Here is a 26,779-nt window from a genome sequence, read left to right on the forward strand (position 1 = left end):
GACAATGTTATTTCTCAGTATATTTTAAATACATTTGCAAAAATGTCTAAAATTCTGGTTTTACTTTTTTCATGATGGGGTACTGAGTGTAGATTAATGAGAATAAAATGAATCTTTTTGACTGTAGCATCAGGCTGCAACATAAAATAGAAAAAGTGAAGGGGGGTCTGAATACTTTCTAAATGCACTGTATACCTAAAAAATACTATTGTCCTCTTTTTTTTTTCTTCTAACAGCACATTATAAAGAATCATCTTCATTCAACCTATTACACTTAACTATCACTTAATTCAAATTTAAATCAATGAAAAAGCCTATGACTAAACTTAGCAGTGCCCTTTCTTGCTGTTTTATCCTTAAAGGACTCACATGCATAACATTGAGAGTACCTGAAATGACTGGCAGACAAGGTTAGATGGGGCAAACAAGAGTATGGTAAGTGACATTTAATACAAAGGACAGGGAGGAGATAAAGAGCTACACATGAGAAACATATCAGTCCACCTCATAGGTTGTGTCCTCAGTGCTGTCTTCAAGCTCTCTATGGTTTTGTTCCTCTCTTCCTCGTCCTCTTTCTCCAGAGCGAGTAGCGTCTTTCTCTGTTTAACAAGAGATTGCACAGAATAAAAATCAGATACTGAGTAACAGTTTAACATAAAAATAAATCTAGTTTACTCAATTCCCTAACTTATGCTCAAATACAACTGATGGCTAGCAAATTCCTAGAAACAAGATTAGAGTTGAAAAAAAGTCCCTCTTGGTTTTTATTTTGATTCCCATGTGACATCATGAATACAATCCACAGACAATCAAAGGATTAGGTTTTCTAGGTTCTACTAAGGTAACATTATTTGACCAATGGAAAGTGTAAAATTATGTTTTTTTGTGTTATTATACCTCATTGTTTGGGTTAGAGGCATGATTTTTCATCATTACCACTAGTTGATTCTGCTGAAAATGTTCATGTAAGGTTTTCAGAGGTCTTTTCAAACTTGGCCACCATTCTTCATCAAAACATTGGCAGCAGCTAGACATGATTGGTCCTTTTTTCCCAAGAACTATTTTATGTCATGTTTCATATCCAAAAGAAAGCAAAATGACTTACAGCTGCCATTGAATTGAGCTGATCAATGTAGTATTCTGGCCAACTAGTCGCACTTTTGTTTTCTTCTTGTTCCTGAAAAACAGAGAAAAGCAGAGTGTGCATGAAGCTGCAGAACACTTTTTGTAGGTTTTGTTTTAATAGAACTTCACACAATGAAACCTGGGAACATAAGATTAGCTGATGATCGGCTTATGCTTGGTAAGATTTTACAGGGACTTTTGAAACATGTTACATAAGAGAGGGATCTTGACAGAAACATTTCAGAGAGTCACAAGGAAGTGAAAAGTTAATATTTTCATCATGTTACATGTTTGAGTATGCCAAAGCTGAAACACAAACCGAATGGAAACTTCAGTCATTCGTTTTTCTAGATTAATAAGCTTTGAAACACAAAACATGACAAACACACGCAGAACAGAAGGTCCAGGGCATTAATAGCAAAGAGCCAAAAATGGAGCAGGGACTCCAAAGTAGGGCAACACAGATATCCAGCCCATTTTACTGTCACTGAGTTTCAGGAGGTGGTGAGAAGAGACAAAAAAAGGAAGCACAGCTGCTTGAGAAAATCTTGAGAGATTAGTAAATGAATGTTAAAACTGTGGATTAAGGACATTCTCCTGTTTAAGCTCAGATTATCTACGGACCAGCACGTTTGTATCACAAGTAAAAAAAAAAACAAAAAACAGACATTTAAGATGACTTAATTTTTTAACTCAAGGGGAAACACCAAGGAGAAAATGGCTTGACCATGAACTTGGTTTGCACATAAAAGCGCCCCCAGCTTTCATTTTAACCCTCGCTCCATTAAACCTAAGTGAGCTGTGACCATCAGAGACTAATTGGGCGTCACTTAATAAAACGGCCTGCCGAGACTTGGTCACTCGGGCAGAAACTGCAGACTTGGCCGGTCTGCAGGGATCGTGCAGTGACAGGAAGGTCTGATCCTGCTGCTCTACTCGAGATTGGTGCCAATTTGGCCAGGAGGGTGCTGGAAAAGGTTCAGTCCATTAGTGGACCAGAGGTGGACCACTTCCTTTAGCATCTGAAGGAGTTCATCTTTCAGCTCAGAAATCTTCAAACACTGAGGTGCTTTCAGTTTATTTAGGGTCGAGATCAGAGGGGAGATTCATGGGGGCATTTATGGGAGTTTATACTTTCCCACATTTGGCAGAGTAAGAATCAAAGACACTTATGGAAACAGGAATTAATCTCTTAGTTTAGGGGTAGAAAAAACTTGAAAGAGAAGTTAAGAAAGAGCTCTGCCTTCACATAAATTAAGAGATTTTTTTCAGGGTAAACCTAAAACCTAACTGCTGACAACAGAGTCAGTAAATCTGCTGTTTGGCAGATAATGTAGCAGAGAGGAGATCTGACCAGAAGGAGGAGAAGATTGATTCTCTGCAGCATGATTGTATCAGAGTAGGAGCCCAGCCAAACCAAACAGCTCAGGCCTTATCTCCTTCTGGTCCTACATGGCACAGGCCCACAGCGGCCTGAAAATGACCTGTGTTGCCAGATGCACGATAACAATGGGTTCGAACAGTAGATTCAATGGCCAGATAAAATAATCTTGCCATAGCTAACGCATGACGTTAGATTGTTATGATTCCAGATTATCAAGCAACACAAGAAAAAAATCAAATGATAACTGTTTCATTAACTCACAAATAAAAAATGCACATCCCAGCCCCACTACATTGGGTAATTGCTTGTTTTGCATCACCTAAAGTATAGTTTTTTTTTAAACAAAAATGGCCAGGCGACTCCTGCACAAAGCAGCTTTTGGTTAAAATTATGACTAAGGATCTTAAAGGTTTAGGTTCCTTGCAGTTCTATGAAATTCTATCATTTTAAAACGTGGTCTGAAAGTTTGAAAAATGATGGCATGACAACCTAACCAAAACAAAACCTCGCCTTTGATTTCACAGTAACCATTCTCATCAGGAGGACTGATCATGCCAGCTCATGCCCATTTGCCTGCAGATGAAGGGTAAAAAAGTAGAAAAATATGTAGGGATGTGATTGTGCAGGGTGAGTTTGACTCTGTATGAAAAACAAAGTTGCTATGTTGTCAACATGATGCACACAGCATTATTTGTCTTTTAGTGTAGACAACTGTTTCTGGGTTCTAATTTCACGATACAATATTATTGAACTTTCCCTCTGGCAACACTGATAATAACCCAGAATTCTTCCTTATCAGCCTCCCTCCTTTTCATATACGCAAGCTGCACCTGTGAATCGAAGCCTTCCTGTTTGCCTTGGATAACAGACTGCTTCCTTTGCCTCTCCTCTACGCACACAAACACACACCCATCCCCTCTGAGCTCAGATCCTGAGCCTCTATCTGTCTGGGCCAGGGCCAGAGTCAGCTGCCGAGTCAGCATTATTGACGTCTCTCTCTGTCTCTCCTTTCTGTCTGTCTTCTGCAGGTCAATACAGTGTAAAGATCTGGAGGTATCCAAAACCTCCTCCACCCTCACGCTGAAATAAAAATATCCCCAGAAAGCTAAACAGAGATTGAATAAAACTGGGGGTATATTTTGCAAATGAGGTCATTCATTGGGATATGGCAGAAATGAGGAAAAGCAAAGAAAGTGTTGTCATTTTCACTCTCTGTTCTCTGTCACCTGCCTCTGTACTACTACACTGGATGTTGTGTGAACCACAGTGATCTATAATTGCATCAAAACTCTCTCAAAGTCAGTCTCATAATTCTCTGTCGCGTGTAGCTTTTTAAGCCTCTTATCATAGTTTTAATACAAAAATGAGTTATTTCTGCAGTTGCCCTAAATACACATTATTGACTAACACACGAGTCCTTAAAAGGAACGGCTTAAGACATTATGAGCTTTTACTTAAAGCTAACCCAGTTAACTGAGTACAAAACTGCTAGCCTGGCTCTTTCCTCACTGTAACAAAGTCCATGCAATAGCAAAGCTCATTAATCATCATGTTCTACCTTGTTTAAATTTTCCCAAAAAATTCTTTCATGCTTTTTCACTTTCTAGACTAAATTCAAACATAAAATTGTAAAGAAATAAACAAACAAAAAGTACCAAACAGTTTATAAGAATGATGGATTTTCATTTTATACTTTGAGGCTGGTGAATAAAACCACTTTTGCTGCAACATTTTGATCTAAAATAGCTGTTATGGCATGCCTTTCTACAGACCTGTGCTGCTAAACCCACGCACTCCTGACCTCCAGTTTGTAACAGGATGTAGGAAAAGATGAATAAACTTGTGTGTGAGCCAGCATGTTATTCAGAACAGGAAATCCTGCACAAATATTAATGTGTTTCAGAAAAGCTTAACCAGAGTCCATCTAAACTAGAACAGTTGCTGAGTTTTGTACATGCAGAGGAGGGACAGGAAGAGCAGCTGACCATCCTTTAATCATGAAGAGAACGCAGGATGAAATAAGACACTGCCACAGAGTAGTAAAGTAGACTATGTTATGGCTAGAGCAATGCCTTGATGGGACAGGTGTCATCTATAGCATAACCACATGATTTAAAAGAATCCTCTTTTTTTATGTTTTGAATCTAGTAGGAACAAATAGTCACACACGGAGCCTGCATTCTGGTAGAAACTTTCTTTGGAGTCCCAAGTTACGACTTTAACTTATTACTTTATAATTCCTAACACTCTCTCCTGTGTAAGTGGATGATCTAATGAAGGAGGCTGGATGCAGCTTTGTTGGACTCCCTCTACACATCACTATTTTTATCCACCTTGTGTAACAATCAAGTAGATGAATCATCTTCATGTGCCTTTTATCAGGCACTAAAGAAGCCTTGTTTAGTTATGAAAAAAAATGACTGTCACTCAAAAGAAACATGAAAGTACTAATGTTGTGAAGTGTTTGGATGACTTGTGTGTGTTATGTTAAACAGAAGTATATAGTATGTATTTTTTTAGATATACTGTTGAATACTTTATTATCTGATGAATAGGCCTTTTCTTTACATGCAGTTTCTTTCTAAAATATTCTTCTTGGCTCTACTAAAGCCAGAGCCTTGAAAGCTCTGCATCTCTTTAGCTGAAATGCCATTGATAATAATACCATCAAGTGTGGGAGGTCCGGTGCAGAGGCCTTAACATTTCACATTTTAAAACCTGCTCCTGAAAGCACAGTTGTTTAAAAAAGAAATCAGGAGGATATCATAGGTGGGATCATGGTGGATGAGATCAGCTGTCAGAAAACTAATAGGACCCGGAGTAGAAAGACACAAGAACTTAAGGACCTCAAAAGAGAAGAAGAAATGTGACATTTCTACTAATAGCTATCATTTGCCACTCAGGCTTCATTTAAGATTTTCTAATTTTCATTGATTTTAAATGAAGTTAACTAGAGCATGGGTCATTATTTTATAAGCATATCCTAGAGGAAAACAGTGTACAAGATGCTTAATATGATGTGATGTAATGCTGATGTAACTTTTTAAAGTCATAATCTTGTCTTGATGTCGTTATTTACTTTCATTCATATAGGCCAAATAATAAAGGAAAATTAACAAAAACATGTGCCCTAATAATTTGTTTGCACCCCATGTTTGTGGGCAGCCTGGGTCAGAGTCTATTTCCAACTCTATCCTCGGTCCTCCTCTCTAAAATACAATGTTACAATGGCATTTAGCAGACACTTTTGTCCAAAGCCATGTACATCTGTGACAGGGGTTCATGGCATTCAGGACGTTTTCCCAAGGGCCCACACTGGATACTCATAATGCCCTGACCAGGATTTGATACCCCAGTCTCCTGTAATAAAGTTAGAGATGTAAACAACTAAGCAATTCATGCAAAAATAAAGAGCCCAAAAATTAGCAAAAACACGACAACAAAACTCCCACCTTTCCTTTAAAGCTGGGAACACTACAAGATAATCACACTGATTTTTGTCCTGATTGCTAAAAGTCAACAAAGTCACAATAATTTGGTGAATGAATCTGTAAATTTGGGGTGTGCTGTGTTGGTAATATTGTTACGAACCATACACAATAACAACAAACTGTTAAACCTGTTATCATTTGTCTCCATGTGGGGGGGTCTCTCACTTAAAAAAAAGCGTTAAGATTCAAAAAATCTTTTAGATTTGTAAAGCTTTAATTCAGTGAAATTCAGGCGATGTTGAAGCAGTTGTAAGGTACCCTTTAAAAAAATCCAACAATCTTGAAGATTTGATCGCCACATCTAAATCAAACAGATTCCAGTCTATATTAAGTTTGAAATACATGAGACAGCAAGTTAATCTGACCACAAGATCCATCCCAAACTTGTAAATCCAACTACAAACCAAGGGAGGAATACTGACAGCTTGCTGCAGGCATTCTCATCAGGTCAGGTTTTAAAAACATGCGTTTCAAACTTCATGGCAGATGACACACCTATCATCCCAAATGAAAAATATAATCACATGCATTCCTCTGATACAGTACTTAGACAACACACTCATGCTGCAGCCTGTTTTGAGCATACAAACAGTGAGGTAGGGCTCTGAGGTCGCTGTGTTTAAGAGCCCACAGCTTCAGGTATCAACAAATCAATGAGCAGAGATTACACAAACATGGCAGCTGGGATATCTGCAGATAATATTCAGTTTAAGCAGTCAGTCCTGTTGGCAGAGAGCATGTGGGGGATGATGAGGAGTTGACAAAAGTGAGAGTGAGAGTCTTCTACCTTCTTCTTACTGCAGTAGATCTGCCATTTCTTCTCTGCAGGCAGAGCGAACATGGCCTCTCTGTGTTTCTCTGTAAGGTCGAGCTCATCCTGCAGAGAGAGGAGAAAATAGAAGCAGAGGAGGTTAAGAAATGTTGGTTAGGATGACTTTATTGAAGACTGCATGGAGAAGATTATTATGACTTTCTGCACACACTATCAAACCGTCAGTGCAGTAATTTAGAGACGCACATAAATCTGCTTTGTTTTTCCCCCAGAACATAAACGTGCATTTGGAGATTGCGTAACAGCTCTGCTCTCCATTCAAGATGTGTTTTTGATACAGCTCTTCATATAAGTGGGATATTGCTGGGTGCCTTTGTCGTAAATTCAGATGGACTCTGAATGAGATCACGTGTCTCAAAGACTTAAGACGAGTGAGTAATAGAGGGAAGAAGATAAGGTATAGTCTGTCTGCCTGTCGTGGTAAAAAACATCTGGATACAACATGCGTACCAATATAACACCAGTGTTTCACAGGGGCTCACAAAGGGTGCTGCTGGGAAGTGTTGAGAGTAAATACCAGGAAGCATTTAAGCATTCAGTGTTTTTTATAACTTCAGTTTCCATGTGTCTGGAGTAAAAAAATGTTCAACTAATTTGATATTAAGTGTATAAACTTTTTTTTTTATTTCACAGCATTTGAGGTTCAATGTTAAACTTAAACTGTAAAAATCTGAATCCTCAGCTTAAATTAGGTTCATTTAAAAAAAATAATGGTGAAAGCCATGTGAAGGCCCTCAAGCAAGTAAGTTGAAATTTGGTGCAGCATGAACAAACAGTTGCTTGCTTCTATCTTAGATGTTTTTTTATCAAAATTAAATTGGGATTTGTTTGAGTTAAGTTCATGTGTTTTGCACAACAAAGCTAGTACTTCATTTTAAACAGCAGTAACTCATTATTGAAATTGCTGTTTGGGATGTTTTTACAATATCCATCAGGCTCCATGGATCAATTTACTCAATACTCTCAAATGTCCTCACATGGACTATTGATTGGCGTCATAAATTAGGTCTACATGCTGAGTAGCTCACTAAACTTGAACAGATGGGGGTTCAGTGGGGACCTCGCAGTGCTCAAAGTTAGCTGGCACCTTTCCAGTAACCAGATCAATACAGACTGAGCTTTGGCATGCTGCAAACCCCTTGACACCTACCCTACAATCAAAATCATAAAAATTACAATATGAAAATGCTTAAGCTTGTTGCTAATGATCCTGTTTGCTTAAGTAAGGGACAATGAGCTGTTGTGGTGGAAATGTGTTTTTCTAAAGCCAACGCTTTCTTTCCATCTCTCTCCTACTCAGTTTTCCAAGCCCAACACAGCCACAGCAGATGGCTGTTCAACATAAATCTGGTTCTGGTCAAGACTTCTGCCTGTTAAAAATAAGCGTTTCCTTGCCACTGCAACTTTGCTGAATGTTTCCAAGAGCTGTTCTTGTAGTGGATTAATGCTGGGCCTCTGTGAATGAGGTAAAAAAAAAAGAGTACAGTCTCTAGTGCCTTGGGAGAAAATTTGTCATGTATTGGTTTTCTTCATTTAAAACTGATTGGATCATCTTTATCACTAAGGATATCTGCATGTTCTTTTTCTGTTACAGACTTTTTGTTTGCATGATAATGAGAGACAGCAGCTTCATCTCTCTGCATGTCTGATGGGAAAAGGAGCTTCGTCTGGGCTCATAAAATGAATCTCCAGGTCAAAGATCATCTGTAATTGATCGTAACAGAGCAGGTGGCCGAAACTCTTTCCACAACTTTTTTCCAGTAAGCTTGTTACGATTATCCACGCACATTGAGACTCAAACTGGGAGAAAAAAGAAGCACGTGGCTGCTTTCTTGCGGTAAACAGAGCAACTGAAAACCTCCTTGTCGTCACACTCAACCTACTCAATTATGTCTTCATAAAGAACGGTACACAAAAACAAGCAATTAGCAGATGGAGCAGGGCCGAGACACTAAGAGTTCCTGAATGAGGCCTATTGATGTGCAAAAATGTCATGCTTAGATTACTGTGGCAACCACGGGACGGGAAAATGGGGCAGGAGAGGGAGGAGGGCACGATGAATTGGATGTGACAATGAGACAGAGAAAGAACAGCAGCGTGGCCCTGTTACAGACAAGACTGTAAACTGGGAGGAAGTGACAGCTTGTTTGGGAATGTTTGTATAATGTACAGGCAATGAGGTCTAATTTTGTTTTAAAGACTTTGTCTGGGTTACATCAACTTATAAACTCTTCCTGCCTGCTACAGTGGTGTGAAAAAGTATTTGCCTCTTTCTGATTCCTGAGTTTTTTGCATATTTATCAAACTTAAATTTTTTGGATCATCAAACCAATTTTTATATTTCACAAAGACAACCCAAGTAAATATAAAATGCAGTGTTTGAATGATTATCTAATTTCTTAAGGGGGGGAAAAAATCCAAACCTATCTGGCCCTGTGTGAAAAAGTAATTGCCCCCTGAACCTAATAACTTGTTGTGCCACCCTTGGCAGCCATAACTGAAATCAAGTGTTTGCGATAACAGGTGATTAGTGTTTCTCATCTCTGTGGAGGAATTTTGACCCACTCTTCTTCACAGAATTGCTTTACCCAGCCATATTGGAGGGTCTTCCAGCATGAACTGCCGTTTGAGGTCATACCACAGCATCTCAGTTGGATTTAAGTCCGGACCCTGACTGGGCCACTCCAAAACCTTAATTTAGTTTTTCTTGAGCCATTGAGAGGTGGACTTGCAGGTGTATTTCGGGTCATTGTCCTGCTGCATAACCCAAGAGCGCTTGAGCTTGAGGGCACATACTGATGGCCCGACGTTCACCTTCAGGATTTTCTGGTAGACAGCAGAATTCATTGTTCCATCAATCACAGCAAGTGGTCCAGGTCCTGAAGCTGCAAAGCAGCCCCAGACCATCACACTGACACCACCATGTTTGACTGTTGGCATGATGCTCTTTTTATCAAATGCTGTTATTTTTACGCTTGATGTAACGGGACTCAAACCTTCCAAAAAGTTCAACTTTTGTCTTGTCAGTCCACAGAATCTTTCTCCAAAAGTCTTGGGGATCATCAAGATGTTACTTGGAAAATGTGACACGAGCCTTTGTGCTCTTTTTGGTCAGCAGTGGTTTTGGCCTTGGAACTCTCCCATGGGTGCCATTTTTGCCCAGTGTCTTTCTTATGGTTGAGTCATGAACACCGACCTTAACTGATGCCAGTGAGGCCTAAAGGTTTTTGGATGACATTCGAGGTTTTTTTGCGACCTACTGGTTGAGTCGTGGTTGCACTCTCAGAGTGATTTTGGTTGGCCAACCACTCCTGGGAAGGTTCACCACTGTTCCTTGTTTTCTCCATTTGTGGATTATGGCTCTGACTGTGGTTTGCTGGAGTCCCAAACTGTTGGAAATGGCTTTGTAACCTTTTCCAGACTGATAGATTCCAATCACTTTGTTTTTTCATTTGTTCTTGAATTTCTTTGGCTCGTGGCATGATGCGTTTCTTTTTGAGATCTTGTAGCCTACTTCATTTTTTTCAAAACCACAAACTGTGGTTAATCACAGTTAACTCATGATTTAACAAGGGGGGGGGGATTACTTTTTCACAAAGGGCCAGAGAGGTTTGGATTTTTTTCCCCCCTTAAAAAATTGAATAATCTTTCAAACACTGCATTTTTCATGTACTTGGGTTGTCTTCGTGAAATATAAAAATTGGTTTGATGATCCGAAACATTTAAGTGTGATAAATATGCAAAAAACTCAGGAATCAGAAAGGGGGCAAATACTTTTTCACACCACTGTATATGTAAAACATGCGCGGTTGAAAACCATATACATTTGAGTTCTTTCTATGTGGATTCAGGAAAAAAATCATCAGTCCAAGAATTTCAGTATCTTTCTTTATGCTTCATCTATAATGTACAGTATTCATGTGTGTTATTAGGTTTTCAATTATAGATAAACATTAAATAAACCAAGACTGGTCTTGAAACACCATACTGTATAAGGACTGGACCAGTTAAGGCCAGTCCAAAACTTTACAAACTGTTTGCCAGATTGATGGCTGATTTATAGATTATTTAAAAACTGATGAAGTACCCACCACACACAGTTTTTAATAAAACTACTAGATAAAATCATTGTTATTATGATAATATGGATAATTTGTGTACTAAACATATCTTTTCCATCAGTTCTGCCTTACTCTTGATAAATCAGAAACTAGGAAATGAAAATGGCTCAATAGGGTTTTTAACGGAAAAGGCTATTTTTTAATGCCAAAAAAAGACTATAGCTTTAAAAATGACTCAGTCCATCTCTTAATACTTTATAAATCTGCTACCCTGTCACTGACACTCTTGGCCAAATACAGCATAATCTGAATCTTTTAAAGAGGCTAAAATACATTTTTATGGTTAAATCACACCCTTTAGAAGTGACTGTTGTAGTGTTTTGCAAACACTACCAGTTGTCAACTAAATAGGACATTTGTTGGGGATTATTTCCAGTAGCAGATTTATACAAATTTGGTACTCTAGTAGGTACTTAAAGCAGCAGGATAGGATAAAGGGTTTAACTAAAAATCCTTTTGGTGCCCAACTTCATAATAAAAAAGTCACAAAATGTAGTAGTGTGGTTCATTTGTGTGATTTTACATTGCACAGAGGAATAAGCTATTTCAGGCTCAGATATAAGGAGAATCAACAAGTAAAGGTTTTGTCCTGGCATTAAGAAAAGTATTAAAGATTTTTTAGAGATCCTGGATTGTGAAAATCAGGGCCAATACTGATACTGATTCATAAATTCTTCTGGTGTAACTCCTGAAGTGCTGACATTTTCTCTCATGTTTGACCACAAACACAGATCAGTTTATCCAAGACGTCACTTCTTCTCCCTGATAAAAAAACATTTTCTTTTAATCAGCAGCCAAGTGTGCTTTCTACCAGCAATAAATTGATAATACTCAACAGAAAGAAAATGCTGCATGCCCCACAATCTGCCCTGTTTGCCAGCAGAGTGGATATCACTAATACCAATGTTGAACAATGGTGCATCACTATAAATTTATACTTAAAATCATAAAAAAAGTTTCTAAACAGGATTTCTTTTCTGCCCTCCCATGAAGCATAGCATTCACTCCAGTCTAGTTTTCCTGCAGAAAGAGCAAAATAATGTCGTACCACCAGTTCGGAGAACATGCCGTCCAGCTCATCATATCCTGGCATCGGCAGTGCTGGCTCCATGGCTTGCAGGGCAAAGTCTTCCCGCAGCCTGTAAGTGATCTCCGGATGATCGCTGCTGTTAAAACAGCAGAAGATGAAGGAGAGGCCTCCACCCCGGCTGCCACCGCCACGTTTCCGAGGAGCCATGGCTGTCTGATAGGTCCGGCTGGTCAGGTAGGGAGGATGGGAGGCTCCTTCAGGGCCTCTTTACAGCCTCCCCCACCTCAGAGTTTGGCCTCCGTCAGAGATTACTGTGAACACAGAAAAGGGACATGGTAAGTAATCAGCACAAGACTAATTCATTTTAAGAAGGAAGTCTTATTCGTTGTAATACTTGCAAAAACAACGGACCATTGGTTTTCTTTCAGAAAGATAACTTATGATGAAACATGCTCATCTGAATAGTGCATCTTCCATCATTACTTTTAAATCCAAAGGAACATTCATGTTATAAAATAAATGAGCAGGCACATGGAGTTGGGTCATTGTTTATTGAAAAGTACAGTGCGTAATTTCTGTTATGTTAGTGATGAAATTATCAATTACACACAACTGAAGCATCATAATACGTCCCACTTGGATTGTGACATTTGAAATGGAGACCATACTTTGCCAGGATTACTGTATTAAGGCCTTTTCATTTCCCTTCCTTTTCAGCATCGGCTTAGCTCTAAAGACTCTACGAGCAGTGATTAGAGGGGTGTGTTTACAATGACCACTCAGAGGTGTGTGGCGTCTGTTGGTTTAAAAGAACAGAAGCAGGCCTTCTTGTAAAGTCATAATGAGGTGTGTGAGTGTTGTTTAAATGACAGGTGAGATTTACAACAAGGAATCTACGCCAAACTCAGACACATAGTGCTTCAATCACCCTGATAATAATCTCTGAACTCTCTCTGACTGAGCACACATGATTATACAGTTGGTTCAGTCTCTAGCAGCTGCACTTTTACCAGTAATGTAGGATATGTGTGCATGCTGTTGCCTCATCTACCCTGCCTCTAACACTGATAAAAATACAGAAAGATCAGCTGTTACAAATGAACAGCATTGAAGAGGAGGGTTGAGCACATTACAGAGAGTCCAATCCCGTCAGGTGTCCCAAAACAATCTTTATATAGATTTCAAAAAGTTTCAGGGCAACACTGGGATAGTTTAAGCTTGTTTATTTTGTGTAAGATTATTTTTCTTTGTAGGCTGACCATTTTGCCCTCTTTATACATATCTGAAATATATTGATACCCAACATGGTGTGTTGTTTTCGGTGGCTCACAAGTGTGTGCAAAAAATGTGGCAAAGAGCAAATGATGACCATAAGCCTTAAGCAAACATACATATTTATACATACACACATCCAACATACATCATACATTTTCAAAATCTTTTTTGCCTTGATTACAAATAAACTTTGGATGCTTTCTGAAAGTCTCCACCTTATATGATAATGATCTTGACATAACAAAGCTAGCTTTCCCATATGTTAATTTCTTGAGATCTCAAAAAAGAAACAAATCTGACATTTTTTTCTGAGGAAATTCAGTAAAATACAATGCATGCATGCATGCATGTTCTTCCGCAGCTTTCTGTAGTGCAGATTAGGGATGCACCAATGCATCGGATAAACAATCTTATCAGCTGATGTGGAACCTGTTTACAAACATCTGCCATCAGCCAGATGATATGGTATGAACAAATATCAGCTACCACTGTTTAACTGATCAATTTTATACTGACATCTGGTTTATCTTCCTGATGAATCAAATAAGATTTTGTACAGGGCAAAAGAAGTGGCCAATTAAACACAATGAGCTCTTTTCATGATCCGACATGAGAGAAAATGTTATTGTGGAAGAAGTCTTGAACCAAAACACTGGTATAGGTGTTGGCTAAATTATTCATCATTATCGGCTCCAATTTCACAATTGGTGCATCTGGTGCAGATGTAGGTTATTATTCTGTCTTTCCTCTTTGGTCTATCATGTCATAAGATCAAACCCTAAAGCCAAAAGTGCCAGATTTTTAAATACATTTGAGGAAATCACTGCTGCATTGGTCAACAAATTTTATTCTGTAATCTAGAACACCTACCTGCTAATTCAAAGATATTTTTGCTGCACAGAAGAAAACATCTGTTAGACAAACTCTGATCTGTTTTTATTGGCAAATAGATAAAATTGAGGGATAGTGGGAGTTCTACACTAAAAGAAGCATTGAAACATACAATGGTATCAATTTTAGTGATCAGCTAAAGTATTATTTTGAGAAACACTAACAGCTTTGATTTTCATTTCCTCATCACTCAATTTGGGCTTGATTTCTCATTAAAGAGGTGGTGGTGGTTCCTGATGTTAGACCAGTGGAAAACCACTAATTTAAGCTGTGGTAACAGTAGAGCTTGCTAGATGGAGATGTAAAGGTGTAAGTCAGTCCATTACTTTAGATCCAAACTACTTTTGTGGATTTTCATAGACTGAAACTCTGCACTAAGATTTATGGTCACAAGATGATGCAGCCCTTATAATGTTGGTCTTTCTACTTCCTCTAGTGCTACCCTCCAGTTTTATATTAGCATTTTACAATTAAACATCACAGCAACTTTGTCTTCTCATCTGGTGTCTTCATCAGATTTAAATTTCACTAAACCCAAAACATGGTATTCCTGTAAGTCAAATGTGTTCTTGTGTTTAGTGCTAATGAGCAAATGTTAGCACGCTAGCAATTTCAAACTAAGACGAGAGACATTGTACACATCACTTAAGCTAAACTTAAGCATGGCAATATTGTGACTGAGCAGAAGAACCACTGTATCAAATTAATGCCAAACTGAGCTCTTAATTTTATACTTTTTTCATTGAAAGCCTTTACGTCTTGTATTTGTATCTATGTATCTATGTCTTGTATCTATAAAGTCTTTGGTCCTTGAATCAGACTGAACTGTTTCTGCATTCATTTATCTGGTTACCAAAATTTCAAGGGCTAAGGATGACAGTGTACATGTTGCTGAATAAAATAAACATACATAAAAGTATGATCAAAGCATCAATCCTAGAATCTGAAGGTGGAAAACTAAAAAGGGCTTGATTGTAAAATAAATGTGTACAACAAACTGAGTGAAGAAACAGCTGCAGTAAGTCCTTTCAGCCCTGCTGGCTCTGCTCCGAGTACAAATAATAAAATTAAATGCACAAGACATGTTTGCGTTTTGGCAAGTTAAGATATCATGTCTACATATCTGTGAGGACGCAGTCAGCATGTCACAAAAACAGCTCGGCAGACTCTCTTCCTGCTGTGCTGAGCAATGTGAGGCCAAGTATCATAACCACAGAGGCAGCGCTGACCTGAAGGAATTTCTGGACGTCTGTTCTTGGTGACCAGCAGCTGGCTTGAAAGGACTAAAACCTTGTGACTGCTCACAGAGTTTCCCTTTCAACCTGAGGCTTCACAGTGACAAAATGAACCCTATGAAGTGATATTAGTGATATATCAAACCTGCTCAGGCAAATGCTGTGTGATCTTATGTTCACAAGACTGAAAAAATTATCTCTTGCATCAGAAAGGTTAGAAAACTTTGTTCAGCAACTTTGTCTTAAAGCCCAATTTATGTTATTTCTTTTCTTTTTCCCTTTATTTTTGCCTGATCCTCTTTGGATCCCATTTCAATTGCTTTTTATGGGTTCATCTGTTTTCTCTTTCTAGAAAACTTACTTTGCACTCAAGGAAGAGATGCTTAAGATGTTGGGGCTATTTTTGCAAACATGTAAAATCCTTTGATATCAGTCTTTTAACCTTCACTTGTGTTTTACAACCAGTCCTTAAACATATCTCTTAATATGATGATGGACAAAAGGAAAATAATCCAGAACATTTGTAATCAAAGACCTTGAAGCACAAAAATAATGAACTGGATCAGATTTTAACAGTTTTTTTCTATCAATAGTGCTAACTCTGGGTCTATCTTTCTACTTGTGTTTCCAGGATGCAAAGAAAAAAAAAAATAACTGGAGAAACCTAAACTAAAAATCTAGATCGTTATTTGAATAATCAGTTCTTCTAAATAAAGACCGGAGATGTTCCAATATAAATGAGAGAAAGCAGCCTACAGTATGTTACACATAGGGTCCCTGGGGCCATACGTGGGATAAAGTACACAGCGGCCCACTCTAACTAACACACTGAACAGTGTATTTATTTTGACACATCCTTGACTTTTCCAAACAGACTACCAGAGGCCTCGGCAGCAGCTGCTCTCCTTCACTCTCACCATCTTTTCTACCATGAAGAGAAGGAGCAATTCAAATCCCTCTTTGACCATATTAGTCCATGAAACGTCCCATCTTTTCCATTAGCTAAAGCTAGCTGTAAACTTTGTATAAACTTGTGAGCCTGAGTGGGACAGCACTGGTCCCCATCCAACCTGTTGATGTGCCATAGCCTGGCCATGTGGGGAAGTTACACAGAGGCGGGGAGAGAGGGCAAATAGACTGCTCAGACTTTTTGTAATTGTTAACCCGTGAGACCTGAACGCTCCAACATTAGCCTCCGGAGGTTTTCTGTCAGACGGTCAAGGTTCCCAACATAACAGAGGCCTGTTAGAACAAGAGGACATTCCTGTCATAGCCAGGTGAGCTGTGTGACCCTGAACAACACCCATAACAGCACCTTCCTCCGTCACCTGAGGAGAAACACCAAGTAATCCTAAATCAAGCATTCAGCTTTCCACACAGGAAACAGGAGCAGAATAGACGGTTATTTCCGTGTAGCAGGCATGTTTGTGATGTTAACAGTCTGCTGGTTGATTATAATGCCGCCCAGCACTAAACATTCTTTATAATCAAGAAGAATGCCGTTTATCTTCACTTTAATCAACTTCTGTACTGTACTAGAGAAACATCATAATGTTCGTGGGCAGCAGATTACAGTACAAAGCAGATTCTTCCGTACTCCGTCATTTAAACACATCCAATAATTAAACCCGCCTGCACATTTTCGCACAAACACTCATCTCTTTGTCAGCTGGAGATTTCTATCCTTGGATAGCCTTGTTGTTTTCTGGACCATGTGGTTTGTCGGATGACCTGGCATTGATCCAGACTGTAAAAAACAATCCCACAATGTGTTTGCAAAGTGAGGTCTAGCTCATGTATGGTGCCTCCCTGAGAAGAGCTCTCTGTTAAACCTGAAGAAAGTGTCAGGCTAGCTGGAGAAAAGACAGAAGCATCTTAAGTTAAACAAAGAGATACTGCTCACGTTACTGAACATGTGCAGAGGGGAGTAAAGAACAGAGAGGAAGAATTCAAGGATGAGATGAGACTTTTCTTCCAGCTGGTCTTCTTAGGGCTCTGCCAAAGCCTCTTTTTTCTTTTTCTCTTATTTCCTTCTGTCCATTTTACTCATGACCTATAGCCTCATTTACTGTTCCGGCTAACACTGGGATTGCAACGCCACTGATGCACTGACAAGACTGTGTGGTTGAAATTATGTTAACGTCTGATTAAACAACAGACTATTCCACAGAGTCATCTCTTGTAACAGCTCCTCTGTAGGTAAATGATCTTAAGTGCCAAAACATTTTACTCCAGAGGGAAATTAATGGCCATGGTCTGAAGATGACTGCTGCCATGAATAGATGGCTTTCTGTTTTATCTATAAATACAAACAGGTCAACTCAGAGCTAATGCTAATGCTAATGAGGTAAAATGTTCCTCACTTTAAGGGAGGAATGCAAACTTGGTGGAAGAACACAGAGGACAGTAGTGTATTGAAAGCAGATGTGTGAAATACCTTTTCCTGCACCAGCTGGTATCTCTCAGCTGACTCTGGCGCTGAGGTGAACTTGTAGTTTTTCATATCTGTGTAGAGTCACTATGGATTGAAGATCATCAGCCACAACAGTGCTTTGTGGCGATCGTCTACATGAGGGTTGTAACGATAGAAGATTTTTAAACTTAAGTATGATTCAAGTAAAACTACGTCAATATCACTGCCTGTTTTGGTGCCATAGTGGCAATAAATACAAGTCATAGACCAAGAAGATTGGGTAATTTTCTTGTCTGTAATTCCCCAAAATGCAGGCAAACTTACATTTTAATATACACAGACAGTGCTCTCTCTCTCACGCTTTTGCTTGAAGTAGCTTTGAGTTAGGATATGAAAATTGAAGATTTGCAGTTTACAGAAAGCTCCAGTACTTTCACTGCTCTTGGTCATTAAAGTAACTAAGAGTGTATAATTTAAAAGCCATGGTATTGAAAGATATCAAAAAATTTGAAACTTCAGTAAGCATTTTAGGTATTTATGTTCAAATTGATTAAAAAGAAAACCCTAAATAAGAGGTTTTAAATATTAAAGCAGTAGTGAAAATCAACATAAGAACCATATTAGACAGCAGGGCTGTCTCACCTTGAATCGTCTAAAAAGCTGAGGTATTTTCCCCTAGGGCTTAAGTGCTATTATTAGTAATTGTCTACCTTTTGAAATGTCCTTGAGCAAGACACAGGCTTCCTCCCTGCTCCAGGGACATTTCTGGCCCTGACCTTATTGCGGAGTGAACAAATTAAAATGAAATTTGTCTCAGGGAATAGCATCAGAAGTGCTGGGTTACTTTTATAATCATTTTTTGATTATGGCCCCCTCTAAGCAGAGACAGCTTGAAGTCATTTGTCCTCAATGCAACCTGAAAAAAATACACTGCTTCACCAAAAATTCACCACCAAAAAAACTTGATGTGTATTAAGTTAGAATTTGTTTAAGAACATGTATATTAAAATGGTTAGTACTGTTAAGCGACTGCTGTAGAGTAGCCCCAGATGTGTTTTAGGCAGGGCACAGAGACATTTGGTCCACACAAGTTTAATCTTCTTTTCTGATTTAGGATTTGGGGTGGATCAGACTGCAGTATTCCATTGCAAAGCAACTCATCACTGAAGTTAGCATTTGGTACTATTCCACTCCATTGCTATAAAATATTTCTCCCACTGATTGAACAAAGAAGAAAAGCACTGAGCTATTAGTGCACTTGTATTAAAAGCCACAGGGAACCCAGTCTGTGGTATGAGGATTTAACAGTGCTTTATTTCATAGGTTTTTTGGACTTTAGGAAACCCCCATCTCTATTGTGCACCACACTTTGTAATTTATTTTGGATCAATGTGGACAGCTGCAAACAAAAGGCTAAGGAGTCACACAGTGAAGGCTGGTGGTAGTCCTTTCATCAAAACGCACAGCCTGAGCTCAGAGGTGCCTGGCTAGAAAAAATCAATCAGTGTTTGGACACAGAGAAGTTGCTAAATCTGTGAAACTTAAAACTGTGTTGACTGAGGGCACACTCACCCTAGGCCATCCGTACCGTGCCTGGGCCCGTTTCAGCCTACAGTCCGGTACGTTTGGCCAGTGTGAGTGCAATCAATCTGTGCTTCGGCACGGCACCCTTCGCGGCCCTGGCATGGAAGGACGGGGTGGGCCTAGGCATGGCATGGATGCAAATGAAGGAGCACAAGGTGGGAATGTGACGTAACGTGAAGTAACAACAAAAGGACCCACCTCAGAGCGCAGAGAGCACACCAGGTAGCAGCTGCATACTAGAGACAGCAAGATTTTTTCTAGAAAGATAGCGAGAACTATTTATTTTGTCTCATTGTATTTCAACAAGTTATAAAGATTTTATAATAGCTGAAGAATTTAACCGCGCACAGCTCCACTACGACCTCATTCTAATGGATCCCAGCCCAGTCCACATTTCTGATCAGTTTCTAGCAAAGTCAGGCTTTAACAACTGTGAGAGGTTTTTTTGGTTTGTGAAATAAAGCATCTTCCCTTGTTTGAGTCACAAACAGCAGCTCACAGGGTAACAAACACCTTTCATCCTCCGTGTGTAAATGAGAGTGCCAAATAAGCAGATAAGTGTGTGCAGGGGTTAATCTCATGGCTGATTTAACCTCTCTTATTATAAAATTATAATACTATATTATCATCCACTGAATTAGCTTATCTTTAATTCTATTTTATGTTATCAAGATGTGAAATTGTGGTCTTGATCCCTGACGTTTGAACAGAGCATCGTTTATTAATCCTGTTGCGTATTCACCTCCAGCTCTCATTAAATGGTTAAAATTGCTCTTGTTGCGGTAAGAAAAAGAAAAACATTTATCTGAACATTTAATCCAGCTCTGGGTACAGGCTGTCCTGTGATATGAGAGCTTGTTTGGTGCAGCACTGAAAGGCATCCAAAATTACGCTGAGAGATGGCACAGCTCATGGTGCATAAAGGAGTGCATGGGGGATTCAGATAGTATACTGACATGCAGAGGAATGACTGAAGGGGGCACATACGAGTTAAAAAGTCCAGGTTTCATTCAGCAGAAGTGCTTGGAACTCTGATCAGGCTCAAGATTAGCAATAACTCTCCGCTATGAACCACTTTCTCTCTCTCCTTACTAGGCTCTGTATAGTTAACTTAGCAACTGATCCCAGGTCAGGTAAAATAACTCCGGTGTCAGATCAGATATCGTATAAATCTGTTGCTATTTTACAGCCAAAAAACAACACTTACTAAGTCATCAACACATATAAGTTCATCAAAGGTGGATGCTTCGTGTGATGACGTCGGCGCGTGACATATCCGTACCCAGGCCTGGATGCTTTGAGCAGTGTGAGTGCAGGCCACGGGGGGGCAAATGGGGGTCAAATGGGCTTTAGCCCGGTTAGAATACGGCACAGTACGGATGGCCTGTGAATGTACCCTAAAACCACAAAGTGTTTTGTAGTAACAGAACAATCACACTGAACACAGCTGCAGAACATGAACTTATTTACTTTCTTAACCTTGAATACTATTAAAAAAAGGTGTTAATCCATTTAATTTTACCACAGTAAAGTTAAACTGAAACTATTTGGAGTCAAAGCCATATAAATCTGGTAATTACTTCATGTTAGCACAGCTAGACTTGGATTTCCATCAGATAAAAATGGGCCATGACAGAAATGCTGACTGGCTGGTTAAGAGGAGATTAAAATCAATCACTTCCAGTCAGACAGCCGAGAGCCGCCAAAACAGTAGTCTGTGTGAAAGCAGTGTTGTTACAGTAGCAAGACTGTTCAGCTTTGATGCCTGTGTGATTATGTGAATTTATTCTACACATCAAGCTTGTTTGTCAAGATATGACAAAAGGATTGCCTCTGGGGCATAAATGTCACATAGTTTTCTGATTACAGCATTAACATGCAAGGACACAGACATGGCAAAGAGAAAGACAAAGGGCACATTTCTTCCACAGGCCCGTGTGCTTGTTTCTTCGGCCCCAGGTTTAAAAAGTTTACATCTTTTCAGACTTTAAAGTAGTTCAGGGGGTTTATGACTCAGTAGGTGTGCTTGGACAGTGGTACAAGCATTGTATTACAATGCAATGGGATTCTTTTGGTTTGGTAGTTTGCCCTAGTTTTTTGATGATGTAAGACTGTGTGACACTGAAGTTTAAACATCTGGTGGGCATCTTTGCTAACCCAATACAATTATGGATTAAACAACCTATTAGATAAACCTCAGAGAAAGCTACAAAAAAGTTTCTGGACTGGAGTAAGGTTGTCACATATTTTCAAAACTTTTTGATAAAATAAAATCTTTCAAAGCTTGAAAGCATTCAAAAATGCCAACATGGCAATAGTAAGTGAACCTGAGCTTGTCTAGCACTTCTCTAGTCTTGAGACTAGTGAAGTATTTTTTTACAACGCAGGTAACACCCAAACATTTACTCTACATTCACACACTGATGAGGAAAGCTGCTATGAGTAGCCACAAGTATCAATTAATTTGATTCATATTTATCCATACACATCAACACACCATTAATGCATCAGTTAGGTGTCTTACCCAATGACATACTGACATGTGACTACAAGACTTGGGGTTTGATTCCACAATCTGGTTGTGAGACAACCCATTCTACATACAAGGGTTGGAAATTAACTTTTTGACTACCTGCCACTCACTTTATTTTAACAATCGATACCATGTAGCATAATGTAGAGAGTGCTGTATGTGACCATATATTGGCATTTTGACATAATAGCAACAGTTAAAAAAGCTTCGCTAACATATTCATGTAAGTCAGACAGTAGACAGGAGTCTAAATGCATATTTGGAAACAAAAATAAACAAGAATGCCCAGTATTGGGTACCTATGACTTCTTTTTGCCATGGTATCATAACAAATTATTAAAAATCTAATATCATGACAACCCTAGATTGATGCATAATTTAAGTGTTGAAAAAATGAGAGACTGATAAACTGTTAAAATGATCAATATAAGTGCATTACTGGCATTTTTTCCCTGTTTATTTTACATTTGTGGACTAATGATTATCATGACTGAAAAATAATGACTAATTGCATCCAAAGCTAATTTACTAACTCCACTTTAATAAAAACAGTTTCCATATTAAAAATAAACAGAAAAATAACCAGCAAACACTGAAAATCTACGATTGCTGCGCTATTTTATAACAACTGTCTCTATTTAACACATAAAGCTAAAAAATTAAGGTGAAGTATAATCTGTACACTTACAGTGTCTACTGCAACTGGAAGCATGGGTTCTTATTTCAGAGTCAAAGAGAGGTGATCTTATTATTTTCCACATCCTCCCTCATTACACAGACTCGTGCCCTTTGCCGGTTTCATCCAAAGACAGTGTCACAGTAAATCTCTGATGAATCAGATAAGAGACTAGAGATACAGAGGCTGGTCTTGAGCCAGCTTTCTATGTGTTCAGAGACGATCAGCGAACAGGAGCAGAAGATAAGGCATGTGATCAGTGCAAGCTGAGTGACTTACTGTGTTTATCCTTCATGCTGAAGTAAAGACAGCAGTGTTGATAGAGAGATTATTGTCATTTAACAGAAGGTTTGATCACTGGTGGATGTAATAGATGGCACTGTTGTTATCCTCCCCTTTAAAGAGGCTACATTGACCTTAAAGCCCAGGGATTGTTCCTGTAACTAGCAGAGCTACCATGTTTTTTAACTTAAGACTTTAAATTAGAATATATCTATATCTGTATCAGTAGCACTAAAAAGAAACAATGCTCATAAATCAAAAAGACGCATGCTTTTAAAAGATGAATTCATGGTCATCAATCTGCCTTTGGTCATGAATTAGAAAACTCATTCTAAGTATGAATGTGATCAAACACACCCTAAAAAGATCAGCTCATTACACAGAGTTTCATTAAAAGTACTCTTTAACTTGAACATGAATGAGTAATACCTCAAAGCCCCAAAAATATGCATTCACGTTTAGGGAGCGTGCGTCTGAAATATAGGGAGGACAGAGATTAAAAAGCAGGTTAAAAGCTGCTGCTCCTCTTGCAGGCGAGGTTGTCAAACTTGTTCTGCAGACTGACTCTGCAACCCCCCACTCTTAACACGTTAGCATTCTTCCCCGGGTCAACCCTTCAAGTGGAGGTTAGACACGGGGCAAAGAGGGAAACAGCTTGAACATGCGACAGGATCCAGACTGGGTTTTTAGGTTGTTTTTTTTTTTCAATGCTGCTTCTGTTCCAAAACAGTGAGAAAGAGTTAAGTTTAAAAATAGCAGCTGACACATGAGCCGCTTATCACAATACTTCATTATTGTGAAAAATGGGAACCAAAAAGGCCAGTGTTGAACTAATAGCATATATGTTGACAATGCAAACAGCCTGGCTATTTCACAACAGCAGATTAACTTGTTTTCAAATGAATTTGTCATGCAAGTTCAGGTTTGGGTTAGAAATTGTGTATTTTACCATTGTATTGTACCTTCCCCAAAGATTACTATGACTGCAAGAGTATCATACAACGGACAAATGTCAGGATAATGCTATGTATAATCTTTTAGACTTAAGGATCAAAAACCCTCAATTTATTCTAAGAGCCGGGGTCTTATGTCAACCAGATAACTCCTGTTAAATCCTTCATATTATAACAGTGACAGCACATCTCACTCATTAAGAAGAACTGAAAGATTGTTGATTTAGAGAGCTCAAAGAAGACTAACTAACAGGACCTATAGAAATAGTACAAATTCGTGGAAAAATGGCTCACATAGCTCTCAAATAGTCATGCATACAATGTCTAAATAGCATGCTAAAATTATTGATAAAGGCTAATAATAAACTAGACATGGATAAATGGTTGAGAAAGATGGCTAGAAGTATAGGGTAAAATAGAGAACAGATGGCTTACAGTTAAGGTAAAATAGTTAAAACAGTTAACCAACATCTAGAATAAATGGTTGAATAAGTTAACTGAAATGAATGAAAAAAAATAAATAGAAAAAATGATTTCACCTGTCAGCTCACAGAAATGGCAATTGTTGTTAATAGTTAGCCCACAGTCATGGGAAAATGGTCAAAATAATCAGGCAGCAGATGGCCTAACGGTATAGGTTGCACCCCATGCATGCTAGTCGCCCAGGTTAATGCCTCACTTGCTGCACCTTTCCTTCATGTCTCTCCCCAACTCTCTCATCCCTGTTTCTGTCACTATCTACGTCCTCTCTGAATAAAGGCATATAAGCCCAAAAAATATCTTTAAAAAGGAAAAACTGATAAATGGTTAAAATGATACACAGAAAGTATTGGTTGGAATAGTTATCAAACTGTGTGGAGTAAACAGCTGAAACAGTTGCCTGACTCTTCTATATGCAGTGCTTAAAGTGTACATGAAAATAGCAGAAAAAACAAAGCAAACCAAAAATTTCTACATATTGATATATACTTTGAACAAAACTAAACATTTATTAGTTGTAAAATAAGTCAATACAAACCATTTTAAAGGGACTGCAAAGGAATTTATACCATGATGAGTGTTGTCTTTGAGGGGACGGATCATTTGATAGGGTTAAGGGGATGCATCTGACAGTTGGAGACCACTTAATTAAACAATCAATAAGCCACTGGCTGTCAGCCTACTAGGTTATGTCAGCTTTTCAAAAAGATTAATCTATCAGAAGATATGCATCATTACAAATTTGAAAAAAGTAAAGTGTGCATCAAAATTGAACATGTGAGAATAGTGTGCTACAATTTAAAGGTGTGGACCTTAAATAACTTTAAAAGCATCATTAGAAACCAGCAGCCTTCATATTGATCTGCCTGAAGGCAGCAGAGTAAATACTGTATGCAGCACCGCTGTGCACAGTCTAATATTAGTTGCAAATGTATGTCCAAGCAAGCAGTAAAAGCTCTCGCATCATCAATAATGAGGAAAGCTGTAATCTCTTCCAGTTTACCCTGAGCTGCAGCCTGTCCTTTAAAAATCCCTACCTCTTCCTCAGTTGCTATGGTAACCAGAGGGGTGGGTGACGGGTGCAAGCTGGGTGGGTGGGTGAGTTAATGTAAGCCCCTTTCCACCTTACATTACCCTCCTTTTTAATCTGCTCTGGATGTTTATAGGGGAGAAAATAGGATTGTCTCTCTAATTCAACGGACAAAAGGAAATAACAAAACCATTACAGGGATTACAGGGAAAAATCTGGCTCGCCATCACAAGGAGGCACCATGAAATCCTGTAACGCTACAGAGGCAAGCTCATACATTTGTGTGTATGGTATTTACAATCAATGTGGTGTATAGCCTTTTGAGAGAGGCTGAGGAAATGAAAGTGGAACCTGAGAAGGATGGGCAGCAGCAGGAAATGACATGACATCTCTCTGCTCAAGGTGACTTTCCTTTTCATGGACTTGATGATCTGCTCTACACCCTCCCTATGGAAAAAAGTATGCCATCCCCTGTCTCTCACGCTCTTGACACTGATAATGGGGCTGCATCTGCCAAACCGCAGAGGGAAGTCGGTGGGAGGCATCAGCCTGTAGCCTCAGTCTGTACATATTTCTACCAACACCTCACCCCATCTACAGAGCAGCCTTGTCATTACAGGGCATTCCCCGAATACACAGGACGACTCTCTCAGCACCGAATCAGCCCCGAGGCACCATTGGATCACCCTGTCATCCACCCCTCCCCCCACCCGGTTACTACAGCAACATGCTTTTCCACACCGACACCTCCCAATTAGACAGACATGACACAGTCACCTACGCCTCTGTGTGAGGAATTCAGCCTGTATCCTGGGGAGTGATAAAGCAAACCAGCAGCTCCCTTCACACATGTACAGAGAGAAACACTGATAGCCTCTGACTATCCACCGGTCACATGCAGTCCAAACACTCACATTCCAACCAGCAGATAGCCGGCTTCTGCTGCTCTACTCCCTTTTCCACTGCACTCATTTGATTACAGGGTCAAACAGGCAGATTCATTGAGCTCATCTTACCCCGTCCAGGAGTGAGATCGTCTCTGTGGTGCTCCCAGCATTCCCTTTATATCCTCAACTCACTGCAGTGTCCTGCTTTCTGCACTGTCAACAGAAATAACGATGCACGAGCACACGCAGCGAAGCATTTCCTGTGAAAAAGGTATGTAATCCATGCAGGTTCACAGCCATCTAATAAGCACCTTGAATCCCAGAGGCTGTCAAAAGGAAATTCCCACAGGTTTTCTTCTATGGCACTGTTGCAAGGGGGAGAGAAACTCGTCATACAGCACAAGTTGCCGTCTGAGATCTTGCGAACAGCCAGCTGGTTGGCGAGAACTTCTCCTCGGCGTATCCACTCCCTCCCCAACCTCCTCCTCTCTGCCTTTCTCTGCAGAGTGCTGTGGGGGCAGAGGGGACAGGCACAGATGTTACTGGCTCCAGGCCAC

The 26,779-nt window shown here is 39.3% G+C and overlaps 1 protein-coding gene across 4 annotated transcripts in view; it reads right to left on the bottom strand.

Moving 5' to 3' along the window:
• The window catches only part of LOC121521401 (disheveled-associated activator of morphogenesis 1-like), a 65,431-nt gene that overhangs the window by 19,254 nt on the left and 19,398 nt on the right, over positions 1–26,779 (bottom strand). For 2 of the 4 annotated variants that reach the window (XM_041805356.1, XM_041805353.1), the window contains exons 1-5: positions 26,352–26,714; positions 12,002–12,294; positions 6,788–6,877; positions 1,106–1,177; positions 505–599 (exon numbers count right to left, since the gene is read on the bottom strand). In XM_041805356.1, coding sequence (XP_041661290.1) covers positions 505–599; positions 1,106–1,177; positions 6,788–6,877; positions 12,002–12,190 — 446 coding nt within the window. In that variant the 5' untranslated portion in view covers positions 12,191–12,294; positions 26,352–26,714. Of the gene's footprint in view, positions 1–504; positions 600–1,105; positions 1,178–6,787; positions 6,878–12,001; positions 12,295–26,351; positions 26,715–26,779 lie in introns of those variants that run through there. The other 2 variants (XM_041805355.1, XM_041805354.1) reach the window with 2 other exon arrangements.

The sequence above is a fragment of the Cheilinus undulatus genome, linkage group 14 (genome assembly GCF_018320785.1).
Source record: "Cheilinus undulatus linkage group 14, ASM1832078v1, whole genome shotgun sequence".
NCBI lineage: Eukaryota > Metazoa > Chordata > Actinopteri > Labriformes > Labridae > Cheilinus > Cheilinus undulatus.